The sequence below is a fragment of the Leptidea sinapis genome, chromosome 27, assembly GCF_905404315.1.
Source record: "Leptidea sinapis chromosome 27, ilLepSina1.1, whole genome shotgun sequence".
Classification (NCBI taxonomy): Eukaryota; Metazoa; Arthropoda; class Insecta; order Lepidoptera; family Pieridae; genus Leptidea; species Leptidea sinapis.
The window spans coordinates 867,369-885,873 of NC_066291.1; the positions used below are offsets into that span (position 1 = coordinate 867,369).

Below are 18,505 nucleotides of genomic sequence, written 5' to 3' on the forward strand. Positions count from 1 at the left end.
TATCAAATTGCAATGCGCTTATGTTCGTTGCTGGTTTACAACATATATTTTTGCGCTCTTCGCAAGTCTCCTTTGAAATTGTCCTCGAGGTTTCCTTTGTTGAAACAGGCGTTAACAGCACGTTAAGTAGGTTTAGATATCTTTAAACAAAATACTTAGTGTGCTTCATATTCACAAAAAATAATTAAACATTTAAAATTTTCTAACCGATTTCTAAATAATAATAATTGTTACTTTATTATGTTATCGTAATAATTTCATTGACTTTTAGGTAGTCTTATATTTTTCATTTCATTTTCCTTAGAACTCTAAAAATTTGTTGATTATTAAATTGTAGAAGAATTCAAAATAATTTTTTCGCTCTTTAGTGAATATTGTATTGTTTTGGAATACATAATTTTCTTGAAGTCGGTTGTTTTTTTGTTAACGTTCTTTCCATCTTGAATGGTCCTATATTTTTTCTGTACAGCCTTTCATTATAGTTCGAGAGTACCAGGGTGAAAACTTATTATTATCTTCTTAAACGTTTTTTTTAAGATATTAATCCATCATAAATTTTCTTTAATTATGTACGTCAGCTATACTATAATATAATGATTTTGTTGCCACATGGATAAGAGGGGTTTAAATTAAATACGACATGTTTTATAACAATTTATTGAAATGAAATTGTATTTAAGAATATCAAGTGTTGATGTTCTAAACACCTGTAACAGATTTTATCCAGTTTCTGATCTCTCCATTTGCTATTTTTGCATAAACAACAGATGCACAGGCGTCAGTGGCACTATACAATGCAGTACCTATTTGTTTCTTAGATTTGGTAATGACGACAGGAGATCCAAAGTCACCCTAAACAAACACAGATTGATATTAAATAATAAAATACAACCAGCGCAATAATAACGTCGCACTTAATATAGAATAAAGTTATTACTTAAATTTGAATTCATTAGAAATTACTTGGAGATCTGTATATTAACAAAACAAAACAAATCTTATAACTATATTTACAATAACTATGACTATACGAAATTAAAACTATTATAACGTGGAAGCGTACCAATAACTCTGACAGAAATTCCGCGTTGGATAGCTAGGCTGATCCGTTGACTTGTGTTTAGAGGAGCCTTATTGGAGCGCGAATATTATTTTGATGGGTGCAGTTCTTACCAAGGACTTCACCAGTCGAGACCGTTCCAGTTTTGGATTGATATTTTTGGTGCCTTTTTTATGCGGTTATCAAATTACTAATATGTTATAATAATGTGGGTCGTCTTTGAAGTGTGTTGGATGTTAAATTGTTCTCATGTGTGGTCTCCACCTCCTCATCGCTGTATGTTGAAGTTGGAGCGGAATCTTTACCGACCTTCAACGAATATCGTTCAGTAATTCTAAGTATTTGAAACACCTAGTCGATACACCTAGGTAACGGTGCAAACGAGAGGCTTATTAGATTATCGAGTCTGCACCCGGTCTTCGGACTTCAGATAACCCTATTCGCAAATCTAGAATATTATCGAATAATAATTACCTGTATACCACGATTTACGATTCCGTCATGCTGATGGTAAGGAGTTAAGAAAACACGTCTTTATTAATATTAAAAAATAAAATAATAGTAATTACTTGGCAAGCATTATAGGCTCCTTCAGATCTTTCTCCACATATCATTTTTGGCGTGTAGTGGGGAAAAATTCGTTTACATCTCTCATCCGATTGCAATGTCGTTGTCACAGCCCGTAAGTTGCTACTTAATTGTCCATCTTGCTAAAAGTTACCAAAATCATTAAAATAAAAAGTTTTAAGCAACGTTGTTCTGGATTTTTTATGATACAATGTGACGAGATCAGCACGACGTCCACCTGAAAGTAAGATATACACTCTGCACAATACAATGTAGTGCCACTCAGTGGTCTTAAAAACACAAATAATAAGGCAGCATCGTAATTCCGCTCGTCAGTTTGAGACATAAGCTGATGCTATCTAATCAGCAGTAATGTTTCAAACCAAAACACAATAATGTTTGTAGGTTGCTGCTTGACGGCTGAAAAAGGGCACCCAACTTTCCTGCATCATGTTCAAGAAGTTCCCACAGGTTTATGCAAAAATTGCAAAAGTCCTGTAACTGATATCTAACCAATGAGCATTAGCTAAGTAATGCATTGCCTAACGTAAAGGATCTCAAGTAATATTAGCTCTGAGATACTGCAGCGCAAAATACCAGCCATCAAGAAGCGGCTGAAATTCAAACTCGAAATATCCAGTAGAATTCATATAAATAAGTAAATTAAAAAAATATTATTTGCCTCCCAACTCCATCTTAAAATGTTATGATAATGTATGAAAAAAAAACTTTTCGGGTTATTCTGTGGTTAGTAAATCTCGGTATATCTTTCACTCTCATCAATCAATTTCATAATGCAACTATCAGTTTCTTGTTATTTCTTCACATTAAGCCCAACTCTTTCCGTAATAAATAGAAATGGTATCATGTAAAACTTTTCATGTGTGTTTGATAGGTATCATTTTTAAACAAATTGATTTGATTTAATTGATCATTTGAATGATTCTTTCTCATTATTTTAATTTGTAATGCAGTTTTCTAGCAACTGTTTCCGCAGTACATCCCAGCTGCCAGTCAAACGTCATTTTGTGTAGCTCGAATGCTTGTACTATTGGAAAATACTCACAACAGTACGACCCCATCCACTAACAGTTATATTAGTACCAGCTGGAATATCTGCACCAGATTCTATAAGTTCAACGGCCTTCCTAATTTTCCCGTCAAGCTTCATTTTGCTTTTCAACTTTATTATGGCAATTCCATGATTTGGACTTATCTGATATGTTCCTGGTTCTAACTGTGCGGTCTGAAAACGGCAAAATGAAAGAATTCAAAAACATTTAAAATGACACCAGTTTTTACTAAGTATGGATGGAACTGTTAGGAATAATGAAGATAAATAAAATAAAATAACTTTATTTATGTAGGTCACGCACTGACTTTATAAATGCTGGACATGCTGTTCCATATGTTTGACAGCAAATTGTTTGTGCCTCTCGCGAGCGTCCAGAGAACTAATTTTGACGTATAATACAAATAGCTGCGAAGGAACGTACAATACTCTGAAGTATTATTACATTTTTAATTAATTTTGTTCATTTTCCGTGTTACAAATAGTAAAAAGTACACCATTTCTAAATAGTTTCCTACTATTAATATATCGATATTTACTGAGGTTGTCATCACTAGTTTTAGTGCCACAGACTCTCGCTACATGTAGCTACTGTATATTATTTTCGATTTAAATAATACTGTTGCTGGATACGGATGTTAAACATTTTTGTACATACCTGAATATTTGCCGGTACGACTGTATTACCAGTATCCACGAAAACATCTTTCCTAGATATAAATAAAATAGATTAATATTTGTACAAGCCGTAGTGCTTTAAGTATGTATATGTATACCTGAAAATGCAATATACTAAAGTCAATCCTATAGTTTATTTTTGAAGCAAATGCCATGAAAATCACACTTTGTATCGTTTGGTCGCTTATTTATGTCAAGGGCTGCAGGTACGAAACCAAATTGAGTGATGTCAACTATCAAATTTAAATATAAGTTAAGATGGATTATGCTTTCTCTGTTATAGTACCGATTTAAATAGGTCTATAATTTTAAGTTCTCGACATATCTGTGGAACAGGATATACAATAATTGTCTGCAAAGTCTTGGAATGGTTCCGACAAAAAGACTTGTCCATAAGTGGTCCTTAAATATTTTTTTTTAGAAATTTTATAATTGAAGGCTTTTTAGGTAAAGGCTACCAATCTAGCCTTAGTTGATGATTAAAATAAATTTAAATGCAGGTGCGTTTTCACAAAAAAAATATTTAAATATTACTATCACTAATATCTAAAATATAATTTTTAATGGTTTTTAGTTTAAACTAGATGAATTTATTGTTTTATTGTAAAAATAACATTCACTGATATTTATTTTCATTTAAATTAAGGTTTAATTTTTAATTAAAAATAAATAAATATATTTTTGTATGTATTGCATTTGTACAGGCTAGCAATAATCTCAGATTATTATTTTTTATTTCCAAAGCGTTATCTTTCAGTTTTCAGGTTGAAAGTAGGACTCGGGTCTCTCTCACATAATATTGAAGTGATATTATAATAATATCAACATAAATATAATATAATTAATCGATACATAAAATGTAATCCAAGTCGGTCAGGCTTTCCAATTCTTGGACTTTTTGCTAAACATAAATACCATGTTGAGATAAGGCTAGTAATAAAGACTATAATATATTTTTGGAACGAAGTTCCTTATGGCACAATGCGGAGGGGTACCCTAACCGAGAACAAATATACGGAACGTAAGATAATAATTATTTATATTATAAAAATAATTGTGAAGTAACAAATTATTATCATTTTACACATTTTTTCATTGCTATCAAGGCCAAACCAAAACAAAATACAATAAACGAATACTTAAATCATATTTAAATAGGTGTATAACTGCAAAATTACATTGGCAAAACATGTACATCATATTGTATAGTCTATGCGAAACAAGAACCGACATAAGATTTGAGGGCGCAGCTTCATTTAATAGCCGCATTTACAAATACAAATATACAAATATTTTATTTTGTTTCTAAAGAAAAGTTAGTATACAGTAAGCCATGTACAAGTTACTACAAAGTTACATACTGATAATACCTACTACACAACATTATACATACATTATAACATACCATTAGGTACATACATTAAGAAGAAGTTTACATAGGTACTTAAGATTGGTAAATGAATCTAGACAAGTAGTTGTTACTGCTAGTACTTCTTAAATGATCTGGGTACATACAGATAGTAGGTTTATGTAAAACAGTCATAAAAGCTTGTGCCTTTTTCCACAAAATAGCTATTTTGCTGGAGATTAGGTATGTAGTTTACATTATGACAACAATCCATTAATACATAGCTGAGCTCTAACTCCTAACTAAGTTTCAATGTGTCTAGGATATTAGTACTCCCCGTGTATCGGTCGGTGATTGCATAGTTCAAGAATGTGTAGATTTGACTATTATAATGCACAATTTGAGTAGTAGTTTAAAAATTTAGAGAAGGAAAAACAAATAAATAAAATAATATAATATTTCATGTAAGTAGGTAAAATATGATTTAAAGGTATGAGTAGTAATGAGTAAATATGTAGGTAGGTTAGGTTAGGTTAGTATTATAGTTAGGTAATTATACTATTAGATAATTAATAGATAAAAGAACATACTAGTGAAGGCTTGTTATTGTATATTTTATTATAGGTGTGGAATATAGATAGATATAATATATTCTAAAGGAATATGTGATTATCTGCTTTTACGGAAGGTATCTAAATTATTACCTAGATTTAAATTAACAAAGTTTAAATCTATCGGTATGTCTATTGAAATAAAAGTATTAATTATTAATATCGTATATTAATTAAATTATTACTTTTTTAGGCCAGCTCAAGTAATGTAAATAATACGTGTTATGTGATATATAAGTAAAGTAAAATTATTTTCGGTACATACCCAGACCATTTCGGCAGTTGAGTAGTTAATAAGGTAGCTAACGTGATTCACATCTTTGGTATGTTACACTAAATTAATTAACAGGATGTCTACCAATTAATAATAAAACACACTACATTATTAGCACAGTTTCTAATAAAAATAGTATTCATTGCGCAATATAATCTTTACTTCACTGTTGTATCAAAATTAGATGTACCTTCAATAAAACAATAAGTGTGTTGATACCGACATGAATCGACACATTATTAGCAGCTACTAGAAGCGACAAGATGCAGTTATTAGTTTTAAATTATAATTTTTTTTTTAATAATTTTTTTAATTTTTTTTTAAGTGGATTTCATTTATTCATCCTAAAGTAGATTTACTTACTAGCGAGATTACAGGAGTAATGTTTTTAAAAGTGTTACGTTATAATTTCTAGCAATTCTTCAGTTTCTCTGTAGTCTTTTGTAAGAAACCAGTTTTGAACTTCATTTTTGAGTTTATTTCTAGTCATTTCAAAAATATTCAGATCTTTATTTATTTTATTATATAGAGAACTTGATAAAAAAGGGATTTGTTTATTAGTAAATTTTGTTCTATTTGATGGAATTTGACAGACATTATGTCGCAGCCTTTTTTGGTTAATTTGTTCACGTATTATGTTATACGGGAGTTGATTATGTTTATATAAAAGCACATGTAAAATATACAGCTGTCTCACGCTCATTAGTCTGTTGTCACGGTACAGCTGCTTTGTAGAATGTCTAAATCGTTTAAAAAACATTACTTTAAGTATACATCTTTGGGCCCGTTCTATACTTATTAGGTATGATCTAGGGGCTCCTCCCCATACCGGGAGGCAATAAATTAATAGCGATTGGACCAGAGATACATTAATCTTTTTAATAAGTTCCGGATCAGCAACAAGTCGTAAGCTTTTAAAAATGTATATTAGCTTCCGAATTCTACTTGTCTGATTATAGATATGTATGTGTGGTGTGTGTCCATCTCAGGTGTCTATCTAGGTAGACTCCTAAGTACTTAATATGGTCAGCTTTTTCAAGATTTGGACAATTGCAAGAGACAGATCGATTTGGAAAATGGTTACAGGAATCTATTTTAATCTCATAATTCTCATCGGGACTGATTCTGCTTGAAATTGAAAAGGGGGAAATGGTTTCAGCCATTTAGCTACTCTGCACGGTCCAGTTTTTCTGCTATTTCCTTAACGTCTGCCCATGAACTTTCTGAAAAAATTAATGCAGTGTCGTCGGCATATGTTGAAATGACAGTGTTAGGTAGTTGCATGTTACAAAGCTCGTTAATGTATATAGTGAATAGCGTTTGCCCGAGTATGCTTCCTTGTGGAACTCCACAGTCAACAGTTTGCGTTTAGTAAGGTAGCTCTCAAAAAGTTTTAGCTGAAGACCCCTTATACCGATTTGCTCTAGTTTGTGTAAAAGGTTGGGAACAGAGACAATGTCGAATGCCTTCGTGAGATCCAAGAAAATGCCCAAACACTTTTTACGTGAATCCAGTTTATTGACTTACTCATAAGTAATTTTTGTTACAGCGGTAACAGTTGATTTTTTGGGTCTGAAACCAAACTGATTATTCGATAGTAAGTTTTTACTCTCTAGGTATACCATCAGCTTTTTATTTATGATTTTTTCTATGATCTTGGATAGTGCAGGTAGCAAGGAGATTGGACAATAGTTCGAAGCACTGTTTCTCTCTCCACCTTTATAAATGGGACATATGATAGATTTTTTCAATGCAGTGGGGAAAACTCCTGTCACGAAACAAGTATTGCAAATATGTGTAATTGGTTTGCAAATAGCATATTTACAATTTTTATAAATATCATTTGATATTCCGTCCCATCCTGGGGCACTTTGAGATTTGAGAGAATTAATTGTGCTGATAATTTCTGATTCAGTTACAAGAAAAAGAGCAAACGATGATGCAGGAGTTGTAGTAGGTATGTATGTATTTGGTATTTCACTGTCTTTTTTGGACATTACTTCTCATGAGAGACTAGCAGTTATATGTGATGCAAGGGAGGATCCTACTGTGGTAAAGTATTTATTTACAATATTTACAGACTCAGTAGAAGAATAGGATAAGCTGAGTAGTTCCTTACATTCGTTATTTTTACCATTACCTATATTGCAGATTTGTTTTATGTTATGCCACATATCTTTAGGTTTATGTAAGGAATTATTTAGTAATTTTCGTTCATATTTCCGTTTGGCTGTTTTGAGGATGGAGTTACACATATTACGGTACTGTCTATAAGTCTTTTGTAATTCAGTGTCATTAGGGGCTTTACGGCACTTTTTATGCAGATTGTCTCGCTTCCTGATTGATCTAATTAGACCTGGAGTTATCCAGGGCTTTATTTTTCTTTTAGCGCTCGCAACTCTCTTTAGCACAGTATTTTGTTTGATAACATTTGATAGGTACCTGAGAAACCTATTCGTTGCTACATCAGCCTCTGCAGAATCAAGAATGAATTTCCAATCGGTGGCTAGTAGCTCTGCTAGAGCAGCTTCATAATTAACTCTTTTCACAGTTTTATATTCAGTATTATCTCGCATTATAGTTTTTGAGATGTAAAGTAAGACTGACGCATGATCCGCGATATCTGTATTAATCACAGCCACAATATTTTCTCGCCGAGTTTTAAGCATAATGTGATCTAAGCAGCTGTTGTTTCTGGTGCTAAAAGTAGAATACCATGGCTAGCAACTAGGGATAAAAGTTCATCCGCTTGTGCTTTAGTGTTGATATTATCAGGACTGATATTAATATTGATGTCACCTACAATAATTATATTGTTTAACATTTTATGCTGTACCAATAATGAATCTAAGGATGAAATGAAATTGCTTGTATCTCTGAATGCAGGCGGCCTATAGATACAGATTATGCATGTATCTTCATTTGTGAGAATCAGACAGTTCGCCTCAAGGAGATGCGGTTCACTTACCGAAAAAGACAATTAAGTCTTAACGAAAGTCACTAGTCCATCATTTTGGTTTAGTAGTCGTGAGGTCTTATAAGATTTGTATCCAGAAAGCACTGGGTTAGTCCTATCACTACAAAGCCAAGACTCTGTAAGTATTATGATATCAATATTTAATTTCATTCTTGATAACAAAACATTTAGTTCATCAATGTTCTTATATATGCTTCTAATATTTTGTGTAATTATAGTCAGTGAGTCGTCATTGCTTTGTGTGATATATCGGTTACACTCCTCTGCATTCTCAATAATAACGGCCTTGGATATTGACAACTTGTCGATGTCCAAGGCCAAGTCAACTACTTCTGATGTTCAAATCAAGTTAAATCATTGAGTGTTAGGACCTCTGCCATTTTGGTATCACATTACATTTACATTACATTTCTGTATAGAAATTGCTGAGGAGACCGTACGTGGTGCCATCTAATTCGCTGAACTTCTTATCATTAGAGTATCTCATTTGTACATAGTATAAATATAAATTTTTAATAATATTAGGAATACTTATATTAAAACTAAAACGTGTAATACTATAAATAAAACTATAATATGCTACAGGGTGAGTATTTTGATAGCCTGCATATGTTTTGGATTTACAGGCTAGTCACAAGATATTCACTTTACCAGCCTCCTTTAGGGAGTCTAGTTGGTCAGTGCTGCGTAAGACAATAGCCGTTGACTCTTCAGTTTTCTTAATGAAAACTTTACCATTTTTCACCCAGCAAAACTTATAGTTCTCTGCTTTTGAGCTGAGACATATATATTAAGGAACGCGTCATACCTGGCACTCCTAGTTCATCTGCATTTAATTTATTATCTGTATGGACCTTGTTATACATTTTATAAGATGATAAGAACTTTTCTTTTTTTGTGGTGTTGTAAAATTCTGCAATTATATGCATCTTTTCTTTATTTTTATTATGTAGCAGTTCTTATGTCTCCGTCGTGGATATCCTCTTTGATTTTGGCTCCAATGCTTTTTAAAATTTGCAGTACATCTTCATCTGGAGTTACAGGAACGTTTCTTATTTCAACATGGTTCATCCTCTGTAACCTTTGAATGGTTTCCAATTGCCCCTGCATATTTTGTATGATAGTGACGTTTTTTTTATTTATTTTTTGTCTTATCTTCGACTTTAGTGGCCAGTTCCTGAAATTTAATTTCGTTTGCAGCATCACGCGCTGCCATCTCCATCCTTAGTTCATCGAACTTGGAAGCATATTGTTCTCGCATTTTTTTTAATTGAGAGTTTATATCAGCTGTAAGGGTCTCTATCACTTCTAGGACGGGTTTAGCTTTCCTTTTGCGTGTTAGTTGAATAGGTTTTTTTTAGTTGAGACTGTCTCCGTGAGGTCACTCAATGATGACAATTTAACTGGAGAACGCAGCATCGTATTAGTTTAATACCACTTCCAGTCTTCAGTATATCTTTGATTGGGTCCGGCGAAGCGGCGGAATGTGTGCAACACAAAACACGTCTACGTCTTTACCGGTCGAGAACGAGAAGCAATATTACGACTATGACATCTTGATACTCGTTAATTATTATAGATTATTATGTTTTCATATTCCGTCTTAATAAATATTTTACAGGATGAGTCATATAAAAGTCATAATATTAGTTCCATTTTATGCCACGACGGTTCTTTTTCCGTACAGACTTTATACCTTTTTGATGTTATTGAAGATAAATTTATTTGACTATTACGTTGCGCGCGCACAACGACATATAAAAATAAAAGTTTTCAGAAATTTTCTGACGTTTGCGACATAAAAAAAAATCAGTAAAATTAATATTTTTATAATAAGAAACTTCATTTTTATCCGGTGTCCCACGACACCACTTGTTTTTTTTTGTAATGTTGCTATACAATGGTAGCAACTTTGATATTTAATTTAGCAAAAAGGCAGGTATACAAATGATTTAAGTTTTCTTTAGTGTTAATTCCGCCAATATTTATTTTTTAAGCAATTCGACACGTATTTCGCCTCTACACGAGGCATTCTCAGAACGTGTTGTCTCGCCAAAATCTGGCACGAGATGCCTCGTGTAGAGGCGAAACACGTGTCGAATTGTTTAAAAACAAATATTGGCGGAATTAACACTAAAGAAAACTTAAATCATTTGTATAATTATGGATTTCCGCAAAGTAACGCCTACTTCAATAAATTTTCTTAAAAAGGCAGGTGTTTAAAATTATTGAAGTAGCTATTTTAGATAGCTTATTTTAATGTTTCATAGGCCATCGTAGTTTGGTTTTCTTTAGTAACCGCAAAATTAATAAAACCACACTCAATAGTAAATCTAAACTAAAGAAATCTACAAATTTAAAAACGGCTGTGATAGCCTACCACGCCTACGCATAAGCGTCATAACTACGGCGTCGTCTGCTTGCAAATATTAAACAAAGAGAAAGCTGCAAACCTCATTTTCAAAAACTAAATATTCTTACATTACCGTGCACATATATACTCGAAATATGTAAGTTTGTAAGAAAACACCCAAATCTATACACTAAAATCATAGATGTGCCCGGGGCACATAACGCACCTCGCTATAAAAATAATCTTTTGCAAACTAAATTAAATTAACATTACACAGTCCCTACCCAATGCCAGTTAAAATTTATAATAACTTACCAGAACACTTAAAAGCCGAAACCATATTAAAAAATTCATAAGCTCTTTGAAAAAGTTACTATTCAATTAATGAATACTTAGAGGAAAATAAAATATTTGAATGTCTGCCCCTCTGTCGTTCATTGCTATGCCTTATTGCGAGGTGCATGTGATAATTATTTAGTACTACAATTTTGTTTAGTAACTAAGTCGCATGTATATGTAATAATAATAATAAATCGCAATAAAATGGAACATGTACTTTAGTCCAATTCAACCCTAACAAGACACAAGTTTATTCGTTTCCCGCTAAAAAGTCACCTCTGGGCAAGCGCTCCCCAATACCAATAACACCAATACCCATTTGACCGCATACAATTATAATACTAAAGGTATCAATTCAGAGAAGATAAATGCCTTTTATGCCTTTGTTCGTGGTCAACTAGTAGGTGCTTATACTAAAGAATATAATAAACGTACCCTGAGACACAATATGCAGTGGTAAGAATATGTTCTTCGCTTATTATTGAGCCTCCACAAAGTGACAATCTTCGACCTCTTTTAGCCAACACAAGTGCTTGATAGGGAAATGCCTCGATAGTGGTTTCGTAACCCCCGAAAATTTTATCATCAATTTCAAAAGACTCATTGGGCTGAGTACCTTTGGCATATCCTGTAACCACCAGATAGATGATGGGAGTTAAAAGTTATTCATTTTCTGCTGCGGTTGACGTAGACATAAACGTTGTACACTCATGAAATGGTCTCATCCGTAACCGCGCTAAGAATGTTTTATTTTATTTAAGGTAGATTTGCTTATAAGAACGAATATTAATTAATAATGATGTATTTAATTATTGAGTTACGGTAATCTATGAATATTTTACATCTTTTGCTCCGTATAAGTTGTCCCTGTTCTGTTCTTAGCTAATATCACCAAGTCGAACAAAAACAAGCGGCACGGCTATACTATCCTTTTCTCGGAGCATTCTTCTGGCTATTTACAACCCTGGATAACTTCGTTGTGGATAAAACTAGAAACCTGATTTTTTTTTCAATTTGAACATGTTTCATTCAATTTAAATCTGGAATTTAAGAATTTTTACTAGTCGAAATTTCTTAATATTGTCACTCACTGACTGATTGACCCATCATCAAAACTAGCACTTCTAGCAGACATAGAAGCTTCAAATTTAGAGTACAAGTAGTGTTAAGTGTATAGAATATAAATCAATGAAAAACTTAGATATTTTCGAGTGCGGTCCCGTTTTCTAGATACATCTTTTCCTAGATGCATCAGAATTATTATTTATAGACAGTGTTGCCAGCGATATAGTCAAAATTCTGCATATTTTGGTTTATTCTCAGGTATAATTTTAAACCAAGTTTATTTGTAAGACCACTACTATACATAGGCAAGTCAATGACAAATGAACTTTATTCATAATTGAATAAATTTTGGCTAATGGCTCTAACTAAGCGCTTTTGAATAGTTACAATATATTTTTATTTAAAATTATTGAATTTATCATATTATTATGAGAAATATTTACCATATTTAACACACAAGAAACTCAACGGCCACTCATTTCAATCAAAAAGAGAATTTTACAATGGCTGTAATATACGTTCGTACAAATTAGTTCGTTAAGTGCTGTATCCAATATAATATGAATCCTGCTTAAATAATATAAATTATTTCTTACGAAGTAATAAATAATAAACTGTATAAAAATAAATTATCGTATATTGGATGCATCAACCTTTACAGCTTGTTTATGCATAAGCCACAATAATTGAGTATCACATTATATGTGGTTTTATAAAAATTATTAAAGATGTAGAAGAAAGAGTTTTATAAAATAAGTGCAATATGTAATTATAATAATTTGATGTTGACTTTTATTATGCACAAAATAAATTTATTTATTACCTTGGAGATGAATCAACGCAAGTATTGCGACGAATAGTTCACGCTTCATTTTTGTCTGGCGAAGTTTCCGGATAATTTCAGCTCTTTTATACTTTTCTAGTATGTTTCAATTAATCTTTTTTAATTAAAGTTGAATACTCAGAAAAAGTAATTAAAGCGATAGAGCGCTACTTAATTAATATGTTAATATTTAGCGTGTCGTTTATGTGAATGGAAACCTCTGTTTCTCTAGAAAAATAAAGTAAATGTAGTTAGAACAAAGTGACCTTCTAAAGGATGTCCACAAGGAAGCACCATCTTGCATCTACCATGAGCCCTTGTCAATGAGCTGCTCTATAAGATGGATAAACTTAGTATCAACACTGAAGGTTATGTTCATGTAGTGATGATGGTTCGAGGCGACAGACAAAGTACTATCTCATCCCTTATACAGAATGCTCTTAATATAATATCCAAAATGTGCCAATACAATGAACGGGCAGGTAGCCCTTAGCGATCCGATCCTCTAAGCTTTTAGCGATTTTAGCGCGCAATGTCTACGCATATTATTTTATGTGAAAAAATGCAAGAAAGGACCAACGAGCGTATGGGTTAAGTGATCACCTAATGTTAAGTGATCACTGCCGCCATTTTCTTGCAACGCCACAGATTTGTTGCACGTGGAAGAAAGTTCCTTCAAAACCACACTGTTGGGGAACGCCATACATCCAGATGGTGTATGGATATTATGCTATTACGCCACAAATTAGGATGTTATCCTAATTTGTGGTTAATCCTTGTGTCGTGCGAAGGTGGAATTCAGCGGCAAGAATCACATCGATGAGAAAATGTTTACAATTGAGCAACATTTTAACAAATAAAATGACCGTATTTATGCTCAAAGCTCTAAGGAAGCTGCCCAATTAGTCGACAGAGTGCAACGTGGGCACCATCCGACTAGTGATGGTTTGGTGGGGCATTATCTATAAAGGAGTAAATCGAGCCATACTTTTGTGAAAAAGGTATCAAAACATCGGCACAAGTGTATCTAGATACGATTCTTGAGAAGGTAGTGAAGCCCCTTAAGTACACCATGTTCAATAACCGAGAATGGTCCTTCCAGTAAGACTCGACGCCAGGTTATAAAGCTCGGTCTACGCAGTATTGGTTGGCAATGTACGTTTCGAACTTCATCCAAGTTGAAGACTGGCCGTCGTCTAGTCCTGATCTTAATCCTATTTCAGTCTTACCTACTTTTAGCAAACTTTATCTAAAAACCTACTACGAGTATTAGCAAAATTTTATTGTAATTGTTTGTAAGCAACTTAACGCATAGAAATCAATTTGGTCTTGCTCGGGGCTTATCAACAACTGATGCTGGTTTCGAGTTAATAAAGAATATTTTTTTATGCTTGGGAAGATTATTTTGATGCTTTGGGTGTTTTTTGTTACTTGACAAAAGCGTTTGATTTATTGAATGAGACTCTTATTAATAAATTATATAATTCCGGTGTACGATGAGTCTCGCTGAAACTGCTAAAATCATATTTAGAAGAAAGAATACAATTCATAAATGTAAATGGAAAGCAATCTTTGGTCTCAATGGGCGTACCTCAAGGCTCAATACGGGGACCTTTCCTGTTTCTGGTATATATTAACGATCATTTTTATAAAAAACAAGTATCTTAATATAGTTTTGTTGGCCGATGATACATCTTCGTTATTTAGAATCAAATGACAGCAAGATCAGGGTGATGGAATAAATAATACATGGTTAGGAGTAGCAAAATAGTTCAATATGAATAATTTATAAATGAATAGAATCAAAACATAATGTTTGAAATTTACGTTGCCAAATTGTAATTGACGATATTGCAGTATTTTAGGTGTAACTTTAGATTTCAAACTGTAATGGGGCTTCATTAACATAATTTACATACTTCCAAAAATAGCTGTACGTACCATATACCAAATAATAATTACAATAATAAACAATCAAAAACAACCTACCTGATAGATGTAGCAGTACCCAATACCCACAATCTTAAGTAGAATCACACCGAAAAAATCCAAAAATATATATAACTTGCAGATGAAATCAAACAAATGTGGCACCAAGAAACTGTCAGGATTATACTCATCATAATTTCGTCAACAGGTGTAATACCAAAATCTTTGAAATCTGCTCTCAAACTTTTAGATCTTCACGAAAATACATATATTCCCTTACAAAAATCAATAATTATAGATACTTGACAATCCAAGACGAAAATCATACCAATCATAATTCATTAACACACAACTCATCTACACCACATCTTCATACGCAAAATACTTGAACCAAGTTACTTGGCATATGCCCGTACTTAAATTCATTACCGACGTAGAGTCGAGAACAAAAATCTGTTGAAATAATAATAATACTTTATTTCATCTTTTTCTTACACTCACTGTACGTAACTTAATTTACTAAATGTGCCTTATTTATTGTATAATACTAATTATTAACATCTTTATATCGTTAATTGTAATAATAATAACATTGGAAAACGGTTTTGCAGTGATATTAAAATGAATGGACCTCTGACTCCGAAACTAGTAAAAACTGTATCAAATAAAATTTGATAAACAAAATTTTATGAACGATGTGGGACTCGAACCCACGACTCTAACCAACTGAGCTAACCGTTTGAGTAACGCCTCGTTATAAAATCTTGTTTGCTTTGTTCAACTCTCAGGTTGTGACTTCTTCCACAGGATCTACTTCACAGTTGATAACCTGCTCAACCCCAATATTTGCATATTAGGAAATTGACTTGAGATATCGCTCTTGTAAATCTAAACATTATGTTATGTTTTTAAAGTGATAACCCTCACTTCTAGGAATAATACACAAATAAAATTCGCTTTTTCAAGTGGAACCGAGGAAGCAAATAGGAAGAATTTGTGATATATAAAAGGCAAATATTAGGTCTATGGACAATTTAAACAATTTTAATCGTCATACGTTTAGCAACAAGTCGTCAATGCATCGAACAATGCAAATGCAGAATCAGCATCGTTCGGACAATGTTCTGCCTCATGTTACTGACGGTGGAACTAGTTCAAAGACTGATGTCACTATGCGAACGGTGAATTCTCGACGAATAAACTTTACAGAAAATGATAACAATTGTAATCAGTTTAATAATGATAGTTACTCTTCTAACAATCAGTCGGAAAATTTTCTCATACTGGCTTCTCCAATAGAGAATAAGTATATTAAAGAGACAGTTAATTTCACTGAAAATAATGGAATTTATGAAAACCATTCCAATAATAATTTAATTAAATTTGTTTAGAGCATATGAATGAGGAAGAAAGAATTATTATAGAAAAAAATTGTAGGGAATATAAGAAAGGATCGCAAAACTCTTACGCAGGTGATTTATCGCGACTAAGGCTAAATGCTATGGATAACGATACAGAATCCATGTTAGTAAATGTGATAATGATGATGAACGTCTTAGGGAAGTTGTAAGCGAATTAAACATGGAACTTGATAAAAATAATGATAAAATGAGCTTTTCTGAATTAGAAGAAAATATAGAGCCAAATATTGTTGATGATCAGGATTCAGATGCCCGTCATCTGCACCGCAAATTCAGTATCAAATAGGGAGCATGATGGTATTCCAATATTAAATGAAGCCATAGATTCAAAAACAAGGCAAATATTAGTTTTCGAATGGTTTAAAAAAGAAGTATTAGTTAATGATATATCTAAAAATAAACAACGCATCTTAGAGGCACATTTACCAGCAAATAATGATAATTTAGTAAAAGATTTCCTTAAAGAATATATTAATCCAAAAATAAATATTTTATCTATTTTGAATGTCCACTTTTCAGAAAAACGTTTTCCAAAGTTGTCATTAAACTATTTAAGAAAGATACTGTAGAGTTAGTAGAATGTACAGAAAGAAAAGTTAACTTAACAGATTCAGAACAGGATCAAAGAGATCATGAAGGCAAAACATGTCATAGGGGTATCAATGAAACTTTTCTTAAAATTAAACGGCACTATTGGTGGTGCAATATGAGAGAAACCATCACGGCTATTATAAATGCTTGTGAACACTGTAAGAAAATTAAAGTTAGAAATAAGAAACAGGGTGAAGAAGCCCCTGAGATTAAAATAGGTGATAATATTTTTATGAAAAATACTAGAACTAGGAAATCAAAATTTTTTCCTAGATTTGAAAAAGCAAAAGTAATAGACAAACCCATTAGAAATATTATACAAGTAGAGTTAAATAAAAGAAAAACGAGAGTCGCAATTAAAAATATTAAACGTCCTCCACAGGTCAGGGTAAGTGTTGATTGCACTGAACCATGTAGTCCTAAACCTGGAACTTCAGGATATCAACAACAGTCCAGGTATAGCAGCACTGAAAGTGGGAACAGCAGTGATGAAGAGTAATCATTGGACAATATTTAAAAGCTTAGATTTAGGTAATTTAACTTCGGAAATATATAAAAATAAGCAACAATTTAATAGTTTAATCAATGTTTTAAATAAAGAAGAGTATTTTAAGAATGATTTATTAGGATTAGACGAGCAAACGTTAGAATTAATACATTTAACAGAGGATAGATTAAATCAAATTTTACCGTACAAAAGGGTAAAAAGAGCTATTTTTAGTTCTTTAGGATCTTTAGTTAAAGTTATTTCAGGCAATTTGGATGAGCAGGATGCTAAATATTACAATTTTGAAATAAGCAAATAAAAAAATGAAGAACATTCAGTGGAACAACGAGTCTCATTAATGCAAAAAGCTTTTACTAAACTTGTCTATGTTTCAGAAGGTCTCAATTCAAATATTGAACTTCTTAAGTCACAAAGCAACGGGTTAGCATTGGATATGCGAAGTAAAATTAGTTACAATATTCTATTAATGAATTAATTTTACAGTATTCTGAATAACTTTCGAACAATATTTGATATCATTCAAGAGGTAGAAACTGCTATAGCTTTTAGTAAACTACATACTTTGCATCATTCAATCATTAATTCAACATAATTATTAGATATATTTACAAAAATAGAGAAGCATTTTAAATTAATTTATAGATAATTAATTTTCTAGTATAGAAAATTTAATGATGTTAGAACATAATCTTATACTAAAGTCGTATTTTAATGGTGATAGGTTAATTTTTGTAATAGAAATTCCTCTTAAAGATAAAGATAATTATATATTTTATAAAATCATTCCTATTCCTATTTTTGATTCCAAAACACATGAAACTCTTACAATAAGTCCTAAGTAGCCATTCATAATGGTGAATCGTTTGAAGTTCAGACCTGTCGTCCAAAT

General features: G+C 32.2%; 1 protein-coding gene and 1 pseudogene across 1 annotated transcript; one reads left to right on the plus strand and one right to left on the minus strand.

The window, feature by feature from the left end:
- Positions 1 to 641: 641 nt before the first annotated feature.
- On the minus strand, positions 642 to 13,258 carry LOC126972857 (trypsin-7-like). Its single transcript, XM_050819962.1, has 6 exons — positions 13,168 to 13,258; positions 11,715 to 11,907; positions 3,358 to 3,409; positions 2,694 to 2,873; positions 1,630 to 1,770; positions 642 to 852 (listed from the first exon to the last, which is right to left on the minus strand). The coding sequence occupies exons 1-6, from the start codon at positions 13,214 to 13,216 to the stop codon at positions 700 to 702; spliced, it is 768 nt and encodes a 255-aa protein (XP_050675919.1). The 5' UTR covers positions 13,217 to 13,258; the 3' UTR covers positions 642 to 699.
- Positions 13,259 to 17,223: 3,965 nt separating this feature from the next.
- The window catches only part of LOC126972905 (uncharacterized), a 105,693-nt pseudogene continuing 104,411 nt past the window's right edge, over positions 17,224 to 18,505 (plus strand).

Excerpts from the sequence above, each read along its gene's own strand:
- LOC126972857 (XM_050819962.1), bottom strand. The coding sequence starts at position 13,216 with ATGAAGCGTGAACTATTCGTCGCAATACTTGCGTTGATTCATCTCCAA. Across the intron at positions 11,908-13,167 it reads TGCGTTGATTCATCTCCAAG|GATATGCCAAAGGTACTCAG; the intron begins GTAATAAATAAA and ends TGGTGGTTACAG. Across the intron at positions 853-1,629 it reads GAGCCTATAATGCTTGCCAA|GGTGACTTTGGATCTCCTGT; the intron begins GTAATTACTATT and ends GTGTTTGTTTAG.